The 16,998-nt window shown below is 42.9% G+C and overlaps 1 protein-coding gene across 8 annotated transcripts in view; it reads left to right on the top strand.

Moving 5' to 3' along the window:
* The window catches only part of TEAD1 (TEA domain transcription factor 1), a 274,411-nt gene that overhangs the window by 65,074 nt on the left and 192,339 nt on the right, over nucleotides 1-16,998 (top strand). For 2 of the 8 annotated variants that reach the window (XM_047776263.1, XM_047776260.1), the window contains exon 1: nucleotides 13,248-13,551. The exons of 3 other annotated variants lie outside the window; for them this stretch is intronic. In XM_047776263.1, coding sequence (XP_047632219.1) covers nucleotides 13,537-13,551 — 15 coding nt within the window. In that variant the 5' untranslated portion in view covers nucleotides 13,248-13,536. Of the gene's footprint in view, nucleotides 1-13,239; nucleotides 13,552-16,998 lie in introns of those variants that run through there. 3 more of the 8 variants (XM_047776262.1, XM_047776259.1, XM_047776268.1) reach the window with 2 other exon arrangements.

Genomic DNA, 16,998 nt, shown 5'->3' with positions numbered 1-16,998 from the left:
TCTGACAGGTATCCATGAGGATGCGGGTTCAATCCCTGGCCTCACTCAGTGGGTTGGGGATTCGGCGTTGCTGTGAGCTGTGGTGTAGGTTACAGATGTGGCTCAGATCTGGTGTTGCTGTGGCTGTGGTGTAGGCCAGTAGCTGTAGCTCCGATTTGACCCCTAGCCTGGAAACTACCATATGCCATGAGTTCAGCTCTAAAAAGCAAAAAAAGAAAAAAAGTCCAATCCCTACTTCCGTTTTATGTGTTCTGGCAGATACCCAGAAAATGTTGCCATGTGAATATTTGTTTTGATTTCACTGCAGGGATGAAGGCATGGTAGTAGTGGTGGTATCACAGTGGTGAGAGATATAAAGTCTAGGCTGGGTCTCTGGGAGAGGAGCTTACAATGGGTTGAAGAGGCAAAAAGCTGAGTGTTGGCTACAGTAAAGGTAAGTGCAGATACTTCTGAGGTTGGTCGCCTGTTGCCTGTTGAGGCTTCAGTTAATTGTTGAGAAGGCTCTTGATGTCTTCCAGGAAGGCAGGCAGTGGAGGGGTTCCTCAGGGCACAGTGAGTGAATGCCTAAGGCTGAAGAAACCTAGATTAGGAGCCACAGAGCTGGCAGGCGGGTCATGGTATTTGCTGGGAGAGCTGATGATGACGGAAAACCCCCACCCCACCTTTAAGAATTGGGTTGAATGATGATTGTAGAGAGGGTTCTTATCTGACTCTGTCCTGTGAGATGTAGAACAAAAGCTGGCCTCTCTTTTTCTTTTTAGTCATTGAGGCTTAAGGTTCAGGCTCATCACTTAAGTTGAAGGTAAGATCTATTCACCACTGAGCTGAACCCAGAACCCAGGGGCTCAGAGTCTTCTCCCTCGGCCAGTGGTCCTGATGTGATGGTGGCATGTGGCTCCTCCATTTACCCACTTTAGGGTCTGCCTTTGGTCCCATCACCATTTCTGAATCTCTGACCCTCACCTGTGAAAGGAAGCAAACCGCCCCCCCCCCACCTTTGGGGTTGTCACAGTCCTGTGACAGGTGAGCTCTGAGTGCTGAGCTTTGGACACACTGCTTCTAAGTTAAAGGCCTCTTGTGTTGGATGGCAGTGAACTTTGCAGCATTTCTTAAGCTCAGGAGACTTAAGGGGTAGCAACCTGATGTGGCGGTGGTCTTTTCCAGGCATGAAGGCAGTTCCTTGCTTTCCACCTCCCAAATATTTCAGCTCTCCTGATTGGAGCAAAAGCCCTTGTTTTTGCTTTCCTCCAGGCAGGTGGAGAGGTTCTTTCCCAGCTGGGCCCAGTCACAGGCAGTTCTAGCACTTCCAGGCCTGCCCCAGTGGTCCTCTTGGACATTTCAGGGCTTCTTCATTGCATGGGACTTTAGTTATTGGTGCAGGGTGAGGTTACAGGAGTCTGGAATAGACACTTGGTTTACCTCGGCTGCTGCCTCTGCCTCTGTGCTGCTGTCCGTCACACTTCCCTCAACTACCAGAAGGTTAATTTCTATTTGTACATAGATGCATACCTACTTAACACACATACATGTGTGGATGTACTTATGTATATAAACACATAAACAAATGTGCATTCCTCACTCCATGTACCGAAATACACAAGCACATTCCCATTTTTTTGAAAAAAAGAAGATGAAAGATCTAAGATTGTATTTATGCTTGGTTTAGTCTTTCTTTTGTGTTGATCAAAATGTGAATATGCTGCAGTTATTTTAATTTAGTAAAGGAAGTGCAAACAGGGAAATGGGAAGAAAATAACTCCAACTAATTGACAAGAATCTGAGACAGTCCAGAAAAGCATTCTGACCAGAAGGAGTTGAAATGTTTTAGGTATCTAGTTTAGGAGTTTTTTTGATTTTTTTTTTCCCCTTTTCCAGTTTAGAACTACTGATGGCTTCCATTCCAAAGGATGGCCATCTTGTTTTTTTTTTATAGTTATCCAGAGGGTTCTCTTTCCCTCTCCCTTCCTCCCAATTTTCTCTGAGTCTTGTCTGTGTCGGCTTTTGGGAAAGGGGTTTTTGCAGGAAGAATTAGAACAGGGAGAGAAATGGAGTTCCTGTTGTGGCTCAGTGGAAATGAATCTGACTAGCATCCATGAGGATGCAGGTTCCATCCCTGGCCTTGCTCAGTGGGTTAAGAATCCAGCATTGCCATGAGCTGTGGTGTAGGTCACAGATATGGCTCAGATCTGGTGTTGCTGTGGCTGTGGTGTAGGCTGCAGCTACAGCTCCTATTCAGCCCCTAGCCTGGGAATCTTCAAATGCTGCGGGTGCAGCCCTAAAAAGCAAAAAAATAAAAAAAATTAAAAAATAAAGAAAAAAGAAAGAAAGAATAGGGAGAGAAAGAACTAGGGAGAAAAAAAAATCTCCTCCAGCAGTGGTTCTATGCCAGTTCTGGTCCATGCTCCAGACCAGGGGTAGCTGTGGTAAAGATGGGGTTAACCCATTTGCCATTCCAGGCATTTCCATGTATGTTAGCTCATCACTACCCTGGGAGGGAGCACATGAGGACACTGGGGCGTGGCAACGTTAAATGCATCGCCTGGGTACACAGCCGCAGAGTGGTGGAGTGTGCATTCCAGCCCAGCCCTCCAAGTAAGAGTCAGGCTCCCCACCGAACTCCAGACACCTACCTGAGCAGATCTTTGCCTGCCCTCTGGGGCTCCTTCACGTGCTTTATTTCTTTATTTATTTATTGAGCACCTACTATGTGCTACATGCAAAACTGATGTGTCTGCCTCTCACTGAACTGTGAGATCTTTGTGGGAGGCATGTGTTTGTTACTCATCTTTCTTTCTTCAGCACAGAGCCTGGTTTAAAGTTGGCTGCATGCCTGTTTAAGGCTAATTGTACAAATGCTTGTGTGTGTTTTATGACACCCAACTAAATTATGAGCAATCCAGGACCTACCACTTCTGTGTCTCAGCCCTGTGGAAGTAGCATATAGTTAGTTAGCCATTCTTCATCCACACATCTAGAGGAGGGAATGAGGCCATCTGAAGCACTTTATTAGTATGTGTGAATTGTGAACAAAAATCTCCTTTAAAATTTGATGTGAGGAGTTCCCGCCCTGGCTCAGCGGAAACAATCTGACTGGCATCCATGAGAACACAGGTTTGATCCCTGGTCTCACTCAGTGGGTTAAGGATCCAGTGTTGCCCTGAGCTGTGGTGTAGGTCGCAGACGGGGCTCGGATCCTGCATTGCTGTGGCTGTGGTGTAGGCCAGCATCTATAGCTCCTATTCGACCCCTAGCCTGGGAACCTCCATATTCTGTGGGTGCGGCCCTAAAAAGACCAAAAAAAAAAAATTTAATATGATATTTGTTCATTCTGGCAAATCGCTTGCCTCTCAGATTTCTCTCTGTGAATCAGCATGTAATTATCTGAAATTCAAAATGTCTTTTTTTCTTTCGTTTTACTATTTTCTTTCAAAACTGGAATGTGTGAACAGTTTTAGCCTATTAAGATCAAAGAGCTAATTTTTTTCTAACCTTTTTTGGTAGGGGGGAGGGTCATTATCCCACCTAGAACAAACTTTTCAGGGAACACAGGTTTACATGGTAGAAATGTATCTTAAAATAAAAATGAGTTCAGCTCAAATAAGGGATATGGAATTGGAAATATTATTTGCGTTTAGGTTTTTAGATATCTTGTTGAATTCAACAAGTTGTGAAACTGGATAGAAGTGACCTCATCTCAATTTCTTTGAAGATACAATTTATCAATGATTGCTCCTAAACCTAAAAAAAACCTCCGTGTCTATGAATATTCACTGTATGAGTTTCAGATGAAGATATAATCCTCAAAGCTTATTGAATGGTGCTTGAACTTTTTTCTTAAAAGATTTTGAAAAGCCTTCAAAAACAGTCATGCAGAATTATGAACATCATCTTTTATTACTTTGTCAGAAGTAGTCTTCAGAAGCAAAGCAGTCAGAATATGCATATATCCAGCATTGCCATGAGCTGTGGTGTGGGTCACAGATGCGGCTCAGATCTGGCGTTGCTGTGGCTGTGGCATAGGCTGGCAGCTATAGCTTCGATTCCACCCCTGGCTGGAGACCTCCATGTGCCATGGGTGTGGCCCTAAAAAGACAAAAGACAAAAAAAAAAAGAATGTGCATATATATGTATGTGTATGCACACCTATATACATACATATGTACACACACAAACACACACACACCCCACACACATGTATAAATGATATGGTCAGTAATATTTTAGGGGACTTTAAAATGATTTAAGTGTTGGACAGTCCAGCAGCATGAGGCCAGAAGTCTCTCTGTTCTGTGGACAGCTGAGGGGAGTAGAAATAGCACCTGACTTTTGAGAGCTGTTTAAAAGTCCTGTTTCATTTTCCTTGTTTATAGATGAGGAAACTGAGGCTCAGGTTGGGGAGAAAAAGAAAGAATTGTTAAAGGTTGTATTATCGCTCTGTCGCATCTTATCCAGCAGAATTCAAGCTCCTCAGAGTCAGATGGTGTGTTGACCCATCTCTGTTCTCATAATTCACGTTTTATAATAGGGATGGTTTGACCAAATAGAAGGCTAAGCAAGAAAAGAAAGGGGAAAAAAAAGGAAAAGAGTAATCACGTTGTCCATTTGAAAATGTCCTGTAGGAGTTCCCGTCGTGGCACAGTGCAAACGATTCCGACTAGGAACCATGAAGTTGCGGGGTCGATCCCTGGCCTTGCTCAGTGGGCTAAGGATCCAGCATTGTGGTGAGCTATGGTGTAGGTCGCAGATGCAGCTGGGATCTGGCATTGCTGTGGCTGTGGTGTGGGCCGGCAGCAACAGCTCCAATTAGACCCCTAGTCTGGGAACCTCCATGTGCCGCGAGTGTGGCCTTAAAAAGACAAAAGACAAAAAAAAAAAAAGGAAATGTCCTCTGAGTGTCACCTCCTCTATTTCAGATCCTCAAATATCCTTTGCCTATGATTTTTTGGTGAATGGGTAAGAATTCAAAACCAAAGGTTTGTGTGAGGACTTTGCTGACTGATTGAGGGTTTCCAGAAACTAACAGGCCAGTGTATGTCTTACCTGGACAGTCTTTCCTTGTCCCCTCAAAGGACCTCTTTGGAGTTGTGCGTAACTCAAATGTGTGCCTGTGCCCTAAAGTCAACTCAAGTCCTGTTGGAAGTTATTTGTACCCTTCAGTGGGGTCCTCTGTGCTCTGCATGGTGGGGTCCCCTCAAAGGACCTCTTTGGAGTTGTGCATAACTCAAATGTGTGCCTGTGCCCTAAAGTCAACTCAAGTCCTGTTGGAAGTTATTTGTACCCTTCAGTGGGGTCCTCTGTGCTCTGCATGGTGGGGTTCCAGTGTGGGTGAGCCTAGCTTGCCTCTTGCCACCATTCCTACAGTTTGCTCAGTTAAGTAGAGGAGGAATAAAGGAAGCATACTCTGTTCCATAGCAAATCCAAAAATCTGTTCTCTGTTTCCTCTGTAGCTTTCAGCTACACCAAGTTGACTTGGAGGTGTGTGCAGCAGAACAGCTTTGGGGTGACAGTGTAATTATATGGCAGGAACTCATCCAAGAGGAAATTCAGTACAGGTACCAGCTGTCCTCAAGAATGGAAAATGGACTAGACAAAGAACAGCAACTGCCAACCCTTCCTGCTGAGCTGACCCCTCAGTATCGATAAAGATTTAGCAGACTTGAAGAATGTTTTCTTATTTTAGCCTGAAGAATAGGTGCCTGACAAAATTGATCAAACTCCAATTTAAACTTTTGTTCCTGCAAAGAGGAAAATTCTCCCTTGACCTCAAGAGATTTTGAAGTGGTGGTGTGTTTAAGCCCCTGTTCTGCGCCTGGCACCTGGGTCTCATCTTGGGTATTGGAAGATGGACACGGAACTGTAACCCTGGGGAGGGGGGCGGTGTAGATTCTAGAAATCAGCTGTTCACAAGAAATCCCCGTTTTTCTAATAAAGGAAGCAGTGGGACCCTGTCTGAGAATCCTCTGCTGTTGGATCCCCCCTCCCCCACTCCTTTCTGATTAAAGTTTCTATCTTTGGCTTTTCTGTCCCTTGGTATCTGCAGGAGGTGGTTCTGGGAGCCCCTGTGAACACTGAAATCTGTGGATGCTCAGGTCCCTTATGTAACACGGCTGACTTCAGCCCACTGTGTCAATCGGTTCCATTTCCTAGGGATAACCACTCCTTAAGTGCAGAAGCTGTGACAGTCCGAGCAGTGTTCTAGCCCCTCCTTTCCCCAGCAGTTAATTAATTAGTACTTATTGAGGAAATGTTTGTTGAGCCAGGTCTTGTGGACACATCCAAGCAAGAAGAGGGTGCAGCCTTCATAGAGCTTGACACTGTGGGGGTAGACCTGTTGACAGGCAGTTAGGAAGGGGCTCTAGTATAAGAGTATGACAGTATGGGGGCATGGAGTGTCCCCTCAAGACTGGACTTGGGGATCCAGGAAGGCTCCCTGGAGGAAGTAATATCCCTGTTGAGAGGGGGAAGAGTCTTGAAAAGATATATGCAACATCTCTATATGCCAGCACTGCTGTGTGGATTCCACCATAGATATACTTTGATTTGGTCTGATTTCTTTGTTTTTGTGGTCCTGTTTTATGTTTTCATCTATCTACCTATTTATTTATAATTTAAGTAAAATTCTATAATTTATTTATTTTTCTTTTTTTTTTAATTTTATTTTAAATTTTTTTTGGCTTTTTGCCTTTTCTAGGGCCGCTCCCCATGGCATATGGAGGTTCCCAGGCTAGGGGTCGAATCAGAGCTGCAGCTGCTGGCCTACACCAGAGCCACAGCAATTCCGGATCCTTAACCCACTGCACTAAGGCCAGGGATCGAACCTGCAACCTCATGGTTCCTAGTCAGATGCGTTAACCACTGAGCCACAACGGGAACTCCTAAAATTCTATAATTTAAAATGTACGAACATAAATGTACTATTGTAACCATTTTTAAAAATTTTATTGACGTTTAGTTGATTTACAATGTGTTAATTTCTGCTATATAGCAAAGTGACTCAGTTATACATATATATTCTTTTTCATTATGGTTTATCACAGGATATTGAATATAGTTTTCTGTGCTATACAGTGGAACCTTGTTATTTATCTATCTTATATGTAATAGTTTGCATCTGCTAATCCCAAACTTTGAATCCTTTCCTCCCCACCCCCTTGGCAACCACAAATCTGTCCTCTTTATCTATGAGTCTGTTACTGTTTCGTAGATATGTTCATTTGTGTTGTATTTTGGAGTCTGCATATAAATGATACCATACGGTATTTGAATTTTCCTTTTTGACTTACTTTGCTTAGCATGATAATCTCTAGGTCCATCCATGTTGCGGCAAATTACATTTCATCCCTTTTTATGGCTGAGTAGTATTTCTGTGTGTGTGTGTGTGTGTGTGTGTGTGTGTGTGTGTGTGTTACCTCATCATCTTTATCCATTCATCTGTTGATGGACATTTAGGTTGCTTACATGGCTTTATGTAGATAGTGCTTCTGTGAACATAGGAGTGTATGTATCTTTGTGAATTATGGTTTTGACTTTAGGAGTGGGATTGCTGGATTTTATGGTAACTCTGTTTTTATAGGAACCTCCATACTGTTTTCCATAGTGGCTGCACCAGTTTACTACTAACAGTGTAGTTGGGTTCCCTTTTCTCCACACCTCCTCCAGCATCTGTTATTTGTAGACTTTTTAATGATGGCCATTCTGACCAGTGTGAGGTGGTACCTCATTATAGCTTTGATTTGCATTTTTTCTAACAATTAGTGATGTTGAATATCTTTTCATATGCCTGTTGACCATCTGTATGTCTTCTTTGGAGAAATATCCTATTTAAGTCTTCTGCCCATTTATTTATTTATTTATTTATGTTTTGCTATTGAGTTATATGAGCTGTTTGTAATATCTGAACCTTTTTTTCTTTTTTTTCTTTTTCTTTTTTTGGTCTTTCTTTTTAGGGCTACACCCATGGCATATGGAGGTTTCCAGGCTAGGGATCGAATTGGAGCTGTAGCTGCTAGCCTATGCCACAGCCACAGCAACATGGGATCCAAGCCACATCTGTGACCTACACCGCAGTTCATGGCAACGCCGGATCTTTGACCCACTGAGCGAGGCCAGGGCTCAAACCCACATCCTCATGGATGCTAGTCAGGTTCGTTAACCATTGAGCCATGATGGGAACTCCTAAACCATTTTTAAGTGTACAGTTCAGTGGCATTTAAATAGCTACATTGTTTTGTACCCATTATCACTATCCATCTCCAGAACTGTTCTCATTGGGAAAACTGAAACTCTGTGCCCAGTAAACAATAACTTCCCATTTCTTTCTCCCTGAGCCCCTGGTAAGCACCATTCTACTTTCTGTCTCAATGAATGTGATTACTCTAGGGACCTCACATACATCAAACCATACTGTATTTGAACTGTTGTGACCGACTTACTTCACTTAGCATAATGTCCTCAAGGTTTATCCTGGTTGTAGTGGATTTCTGTCCACTGCAGATGGAAAGAGTGAATGCTCTTCAAGGTTCCATTTTATTTTAACCCCAGGCACATGTGAAATACTCACAGCCAATATGTGAATTAGTTCTTTAGTCCCTTTACTGAGAACCCCTTCATGCTTTTGTCCAGCAACTTATCCATCCTTCTTCCCTCCCTTTTCCCTTGATTACATGTTATCTACCAGACAGTGGGCTATTGACTGGATATACAAAGACTGCTTCTATCCCCTCCCCACCCCAAACTTGTGGTCTACTGGGAAGATAAACTCAATTATTAAGCAGTATCAGTGAACCGGTAGCTGTGTGTTTAAAGTTCCTTGAGATGCCAGTGGCAACACAGCGAATCTGCATGAGAGGGAGCACTTGAATTGGCCTCTGAAGTATGCATGGTGGCTAAGGGGAGGAGAGATTTCACAAAAGAGGATCAGCAGAACAGCTGCTGGGAGACTTGTCTCTACAGCTAGGCGGTCTAGTTGGGTGTTATCAATGTAGACTCGAGTCAGACTGTTCAGATCCTGGCTTTGCAACCTCTCGGAGCCTTGTGGGGAATTTACTTTCTCTTTCTGTGTCTTAGATTCTTTGTTTCTGAATGGGGATAATGATAGTACTTTTCTCATAGGGTTGCTGTGAGGGACATGGTAAGTGCTTAGAATAGGGCCAGGTACAGAGTATACACCCTGTAAAGTGTCGGCTGTAATCATTGCTACCAAAATGTTTCAAAGAACCTTAATTTGTTAGGTCTACCTAAAATAGGCTGTCATCTGTGCATGTGTGTCTGCATTTGAAGATTGTGACTGGACATGATGTTGGGGATTGATTGGGTAGATCCTGGTGATAAAGAGGATTAAAGTATCCACGGATGTCTGACCTCTGAGCTTTCCTGTTGTGTTCAAGGGCTCAGATAACTCACCTTGTATCTGCGTTGACTTAAATGTCTTTTAAAAAAAAAAGTCAGAATAATTTCTTAAAAATTGCAGAAACAGTGGAACATGAAGTATAAAAGGAAAACCTGTAATGTCACCCCACTAACAGAGTAACTGTTTCCTTCTTTCACTTTATTTCCGTGGAGATACGCATAAAGCCAGTTATATACATATATACATACACTATATAGTATATACATATATACACATACATTTTATAATATATGCATATATACAAATATGCAATTTCATATTTTGCTTTTTATTTTTTTTTATTGAATTGTTTTGGTTGCACTCATGGCTTGTGGAAGTTCCTGGGCCAGGGATTGAATCCATGCCACAGCTGTGGCATCCTGCTGTGCCACATGGGAACTTCCTGTATTTTGCTTTTTAAAAAATTAATATTTTGGAGAAACTTTCCCTATTTCAGTCTTTTTAATTTTTCTTATAAATGGATGCACTTTGCATTCAAGTATTTCTTATACTTGAGAAAATAGTATTATTTTCTTATACTATACTGTTCATAGTATTATAGATGATTCTATAATGTAGATCTTGGTGCTTCTAATTTTTTTCTATGGGATTCTGTCTCTGGCCACACCTGCAGCATGCTGAAGTTCCCAGGCCAGGGGTTGAACTTGAGCCACAGCAGTGACAACAAGTCACAGCAGTCACCATGCTGAATCCTTATTCACTAGGCCACCAGGGAATTCCCAGGATTTTCTCTTTTTGTTAAGTTTCTAGGGTTAGGATCACTAGATCAAAGGATTTCAGCCTTTTGAGACTCTCAGTAAGTCTAGCCATTTGAATCTTCATATCCCCAACACCACTCGCATAGTTCCTGTGTTATATTCACTCCAGATGTTACCACTATCTTTTAAGGTTTGCTGAGTAGGAGGTTTAAAACGACACCTTAAGCTTGCTTCAATTTGCCATTCTTTCCCTCTCCTAGTGAGGATGTGTATTTTGTTGTATGCTTATTCTTCTCTGTGACTTATCTCTTCATTTCCTTTTCTTGTTGTGTTCTTGGTATTTTCCAATACAAATTTGAATTGGTAATTCACCATAAATATTAGCTTTGTGTTGAAAAAGAAAAATCCCGGTGCAAGGACAAGAACTCTTTCCCTGCCCTGCAGTTGTGAAGCTCTCATCTTTGCTATTGTGTTTCTGGAGAGGGAGAAAGAAGCACCAGAGCCTACCGTGTGCCAGCCCTGCTGGGATCACAGTGGCCAAGAGTCTGGACTCTCCACTGGCATTGCTTTTCAGCTGCCCTTTATTGGGAGCAGAAAAGTAGAACAGCTATCCATTGTCTTAGCTCTAACAATGTGCTCACTTCATTCACACGGTCTCTCCTACTCCTCACATCCTATACACGCCTGGTACAATGCCACCATATAGTAGGTGATTTGTTCTCATCTGTCATAGATGAGGGATTGGAATGGACCCTGCCTGGCATTCTTCTCCTTACTCTAGTCCCCTTCATAGAGTCCCTGTTAAGAGTTGGCTCAGCTATTTCTTGATTGCCTCCAGAGATGGGAGGTTCACTATCTTACAAAGACAGACCTTGGCTCAAGCTGAGATAGATTTAGGTTTGAATTTCCATTTGACAAGTGGACAAAAGACTCACTGTTTCTAAACTTTAATTTCTTCATTATCTGAAGAATGGATATAGTAGTATTGAATCTCTACCTAACATAGTTGTAATGAGGATTAGAAGAAATAATACAAGTAGAATCTTGACTCTTGTTCCTCATACACAGTAGTGTTGAATAAATGGTAGCTGTGAATATTATTTCTGTTTACTACTATGAGGTGTTTCCTTAAGCTTTTGCTGTTTGATTTCATGAGTCAAAAAATATTTTTTTATATCCATTAATTGGAATTTTGTTGATTTGACAAAGAAGCTGCAGCTCCTCTAGTGACCTGGAGTTTGGAGTATATTCTTTCATCATGGAGGTGTGGATGGGCATTGTCTTTGAGCTGATTCCATCTTGGGACATGATCCAAGCCACTGGGCTGGACAGTGATGTGATGCATCCAGGCTGACCTTCTTGGTTTTCAGAGTTTGATTTTGCAGACCCCTTCTTTGTTCTTCTTCCTTTTCCTGGCTGGTGTTCCTGCCCTGGCATCCCCAGCAGAGGATGAACAAAAACATTTAGAGGAAATGAAACTCTCTTCCACTTACTAGTTATCTGGTCTCTTCTAAAGAAAACAGTTTAGCTTAGCAAAGAGAAGGATAAGGTAGAGGTCATGCTTCCAGGTGCATAGTACTATGCCCAGCCCCAGATGTTGCTTTGTTGGCATTAAAGAGTGAGCCAGTACCAGGTGTGTCTGGGCTGTGCTGACTCTTCTTTCTTATCTCTAGATTTTAGCATTTCAGTATTTTGGCTTTCTCTTGCTGAGACTATAGTTGATCATCTGAGAGCTCCTCAAAGTCTCATGTGATTTAAGCAGATAGCTTTCATCCTTGGGGAACGAGTATCACCAGTGTTCATATCTTATGATTATGAGGTTCTTTTTTGTCTAACCCAACTAACTGTGCTTTATAGAGAATCAGAACCTCCCTGCGCCCCCGGTCCCCACTGCCACAGGCATCTTGGTAAGTTGTTCCTATTGTTCATTTCAGTTTTTAAAATAAAACATTAGGGAATTTAATGTATTTAAGAAACCGTGCTGATGTGATGGTAATTAAGAGTTTAAACAGTGGTCTGTAAGGAGCTAGTTAGGGGTGAAGATTAACAAAATGTAAAAAAGCAAATCTTGACTTATAAGTTGTATGTAAAGAGGAGTGATATTTAAAATATTTAACAGATAGTGCAGACATCACATCTAGTGAGCTTGGGCCACTGAGTCTTTGACAGCTTCTATAGGTAAAGAGTGTTTCAGCTTTTTCAGCAGTGTGGCTGTACCAGTGGAGGGTGGTGGCCGTGTGGGAGATGAGAGCAGCATCAGAATTGCCTTTGGCAGGCGTTCAGGGATGTTAGATCAGTTTCTTGCTTTTCTTCCTTTATCTCAGTGCTGGAGGGACTTTGGTGGTGCTGGGCCCAAGGACCTCTTGGTGGGCGGTTGGAAAGTGTCGCATTTGAATTTAGGGTTGTCTATTTGGAAAGTGCCAAGACATGTGCCTTTGTTTAGAAAACATTGTAGTGTGACTGGCACCATCCCTGTCTTCACAGGGTTCCCAGTCTGCACCAGTGGCTTCAAGTTTTTCCTCTTCCCAGACTTAGGGAATCTGTCCATAAGCAGTCATTACAAGGATGTGTGCTCTACAGTGAATAGTTGGGCAAAATCTAAAGGTCCAACTGTAGGGAAATAGTCAAATAACAGTATATCTATGACATGGATACTGTGCCTTTTAAAATTCATGAAGACACAATATTTCAGGATTCAGGAAAATGCTGAATGTGAAATGTTAGGTGGACAATAAATGAATCCCAAACTATAGGGAAGAGTAATAATAATAGTTATTAGTACAAGAACATACATTAAAAAATATTGTTAGCACTGACTATTGTTTGGTATAGGCCTGTGAGTAAAGTTAATGTTTTCCTATGTATCTTTCCACTCCCTAATACCCACTCATCCGTGCATATTAACTTGATGATTAGAAGTGTTCCGTTTAAGTATTGCATTTCTAAAATCCACTTTAGAGTTTAAAAGTTATTTGTATAATCAGCGACTGAGTATGTTGAATTTGAACTTGGAGAAACACTTTTGGCGCTTGTGTTTATTGCCTGTAAAGGAAGCTGCTGACTCGGTGGAATAAAAATAAGAGCCTAGGTCAGCCGCTGATGCCGGTGCCCGGCCTTCAGACTGCAAGGGCTCCCAGAGGCCCTAATGGGCTTGTTGAAAGGCTCTCCTTGGCTTCTTATTAATGCCCCTCGCCGAGCCGGGCTCGGCTGTGCTGGCTAACCTTGTCAGAAGGTTACCGTGGCTCTCCAGGGCTCGGCTAATTTTAAACCTGGTGTGCTGGCCAGTGCAGTGGCGTGGCCCTGCACGGCAGGGACGCAAACGCACCTTGGGAGACACGGCTGGGGAAAGATGAGCCGCGTCCCTGGGTTTTTCTCGTCCTCCTGTAAGTGACCAGGCACGCTGAACAAGCAAAGAGAGCTGGGATAATAATGAGAGCTTTTATGGTAAAAATCAGGATTCTTAAAGACCTTTTCGCCATGGCCTTGCTGGTTGATAATTGCACGGTGTGATGTGTCCCGCATGAGCTGTGTGAATTCTGACCGCACAAGCAGGAGTGAGGTGGATAAGGTTCTCTCTTCCGGGAACTAGACTTGGACTGTTTTTTAGAGTAGAATGGAACTGCCTCTCCTTACACTATTTATATGGAGTTCTTCTAAATTTATAGAGCTCAAAATCTGCTGGTAATTGGTTCCTTCTCTGAAATTTTTATTGATTTGATTGGAAGAGAGCTATTTCTTAAAAGTTGAAAAATAAAGCACACAGAATCTGCCTGTCTGCATGTCTGTCAGCTGCTGTTGGCTGCCACTAAGGTTGTCATTTTAAAGCTCCCTCCATCCCCCTTTCTAAGCATTTGCAAGAGAGTCCTCTTTAGAACACTGCTGTGCTATCTTAATACTCTGATATTTTAATAGGAAACATAAATCAGTAACTATAAAGTAATGTGACATTGGGGAACCTTTCTCCATCAAAATACACTTTTCCCAGAAAAAAAAACCAAAAAAACAAAAACATAGAGAATCCCCTCTCTTTTTTTTTTTTGTCTTTTTGCTATTTCTTTGGGCCGCTCCTGCGGCATATGGAGGTTCCCAGGCTAGGGGTCGAATCGGAGCTGTAGCCCCTGGCCTACGCCAGAGCCACAGCAACACGGGATCCGAGCCGCGTCTGCAACCTACACCACAGCTCACGGCAACGCCGGATCGTTAACCCACTGAGCAAGGGCAGGGACCTAACCCGCAACCTCATGGTTCCTAGTCGGATTCGTTAACCACTGCGCCACGACGGGAACTCCCCCCTATTTTTTGTTTGAATTTTTTTTTTTTTTTGTCTTTTTGTCTATTTGTCTTTTTAGGGCTGTACCCGCAGCACATGCAGGTTCCCAGGCTAGGAGTCTAATCAGAGCTGTAACCTCTGGCCTACGCCACAGCCACAGCAACGGCAGATCGGAGCCACATCTGTGACCTACACCACAGCCAACAGCAATGCCGGATCCTTAACCCACTGAGTGAGGCCAGGGATCGAACCTTTGTCCTCACGAATGCTAGTCAGGTTCGTTAACTGCTGAGCTGCAATGGGAACTCTGAAAAAAAAATTTTTTTTTTTTTTTTTTTTGTCTTTCTTCCCTTTCAACACCTTCAGGCTGGGAATCTAGGGCATTCACAGCATCTTTCACACATAAGGGATTACAGTGAGAACCCTCACCCACCTGGTACACTGCCTGGCCTGGGGTTTACCTGCCCACTGGAAGAAGGGCATCTTTCCTTGTAGCTGGGTCAGTACCCACCCTCTTTTAAAACAGTTGCAAGGAGCCAATTAAAGAGGCATGGTGTGCAGAGTAAACCAAGATGAAAGCACGGTGGATAGCGATTCAGTAAACCTGCTAACTCCCTGCAGTGATTGAAGTTAACTTTGAAGTCCCCAGGCCGGGTCAGACCACATCAAGCCCGGCAGTGTTCCTGCACGAGGGTAGCATAGGAGTGAACTGTGATTTTATTTTAGGAAAAGAAAAATGCATAAATGCTTTTTATTGGCCTTTTCTTTTTTGAAAATATGTCCTTCCTTCACTCAGCCTAATGAGCTCTGTCATGTTTGGATTTAGTTTTCAGAAAAATGAAGCTGAGAAATATCAGGAATTTGTTGAATGGGAAGACTTGTTGAAATCTTCATTGACCCACATCTGACTTTTATAAATAGTATTAAATAAGCAAACTTAAAAAAAAAAAATTCCATCCTCCTCTTGCCTTAAACTAATGTTTTTAAAAGCATGTTCAAAGTAGTTAAGTATAATATAAATATAAGCTACTCTGAATTGGATACTAAATGAATGAGTTATTGCAGGGGCTGTAGTGGTGATGTTAAGAGTGTACTTATGAATTTAAAGTGCATTTTGTAAAACCCAGTTCCTCTTTGACTCAAACTCAAATGTCTGCTCTTTTCCCCCTGGTTTTCTCTTTCTCACCTTTTCCCTTCTGAGCTTGGCGTGGTGTAGGCCCGCTGTTATTTCTGTGGTAACCTGACACTTTGGCCAGCGACTTGCAGCCCCCAGGCCCCTGGGGGGTGAACTGGCTGTGAGCTGAAAAGGCAGGCTCCGGTCTCAGGCAGAGCAGCTGCTGCAGTAGGGCTAGAGGCCAGCAGGGCTGGCGGGCCGCGGGCTCGGGGCTGGGATGCCACAGTCTGGGGAGGAGGGGTGTGTGTCATCAGTTCAGACCTCAGCGGCTGTGGCTTGTTAGGTGACAGGCCCTACCCTGAGGTGGGGGCCAGCTGGTCAAGGGTTTTTGAAGACTGGAAGAGGTTTCAAAGCTACCGAGCTTTTAATTTCATTCTGCAGATCTGGTATGCCTGAGGCTGTCTTTGTGATTTCTGAGACAAAGATGAATTTCTTAATAGTCATGAAGATTGTATTAATATTTTATATTAATATTTTAATGTTAAATGAAATCGAACAATTTTATTGAGCTGGGGTGGGAATGAGGCACAGAAATGAATGGGACAGAGCCCCTGTCTTTGAAAATCTTCAGTGTAGCAGGAACAACAGATATATAAGCAGTAGTTATTAAGAGTTGTATATGTTGATTCAACAATTATTTGAGAAGCTGCAGTATGTTAGACACAGTTCTCAGGCATGTGTGTGCACACATACCCACTGATCTGAATCAGTAATGTATATAATGACTGACTACTGATGCCTGAGACATCTGTACTTACAGGGATCATCTCATTTAATCTTTCAACAGGTAGATAATATTAACTCCCATTGTGCATGCTTGCGTGCACACATGCACACACACATACACATCTTGAGATGCAGCCAACAAGTGGAGAGCTCAAAATTAAAACCCCTGGGATTCTAAAATCTTATGTACTCTTTATACTTAAACATTTTAAACTGGCCATATAGCTGTGCATCAGATGCACAATGTACTCCCTGGAATTGTAGAGGTCCCCACAAAAGAAAGCATTTAGGCAAATGCAAACATTTTTTGAGTTCCAGCAACTTGTGTGATATTGAGAGATGTTAAACATAGGAATGCCAATGAACTTACTGATTAGCTGGGAGACAGTATCTTAAGAGAAATTGCAGTGAAGCCTACCACATATGGTGTTAAAGTTTGTTTAAGGTGCTATGAGGACATAGGAAGTGACTTCTCCTAGCAGAGAAATCTGCCAAGGTTTCCTGGAAGAGAGATTGGTGGCTTTGGCCTTGAAAGGACCAGTAGACATTTATTAGATGGAGTTGGAGGTGAGAAAAGCATCTGTGCAGAGAGTCCCAGGTAGCTGAGGGGGTAAAGCAGGCAGCCTGCTATGTGGGGGCACCTTGGAGAGTGGTCCCTGGCTGGAATGGAGGGGACTGCACAGGTGCCTGAGAAGCAGGCTGGGGTCAGGTGGTTAAGGCC

This window comes from Phacochoerus africanus, chromosome 4, assembly GCF_016906955.1.
Source record: "Phacochoerus africanus isolate WHEZ1 chromosome 4, ROS_Pafr_v1, whole genome shotgun sequence".
In the NCBI taxonomy this organism is placed as follows: Eukaryota; Metazoa; Chordata; class Mammalia; order Artiodactyla; family Suidae; genus Phacochoerus; species Phacochoerus africanus.
Note: the sequence above shows the minus strand (reverse complement) of the source record. Positions and strands in the feature narration are given on the sequence as shown.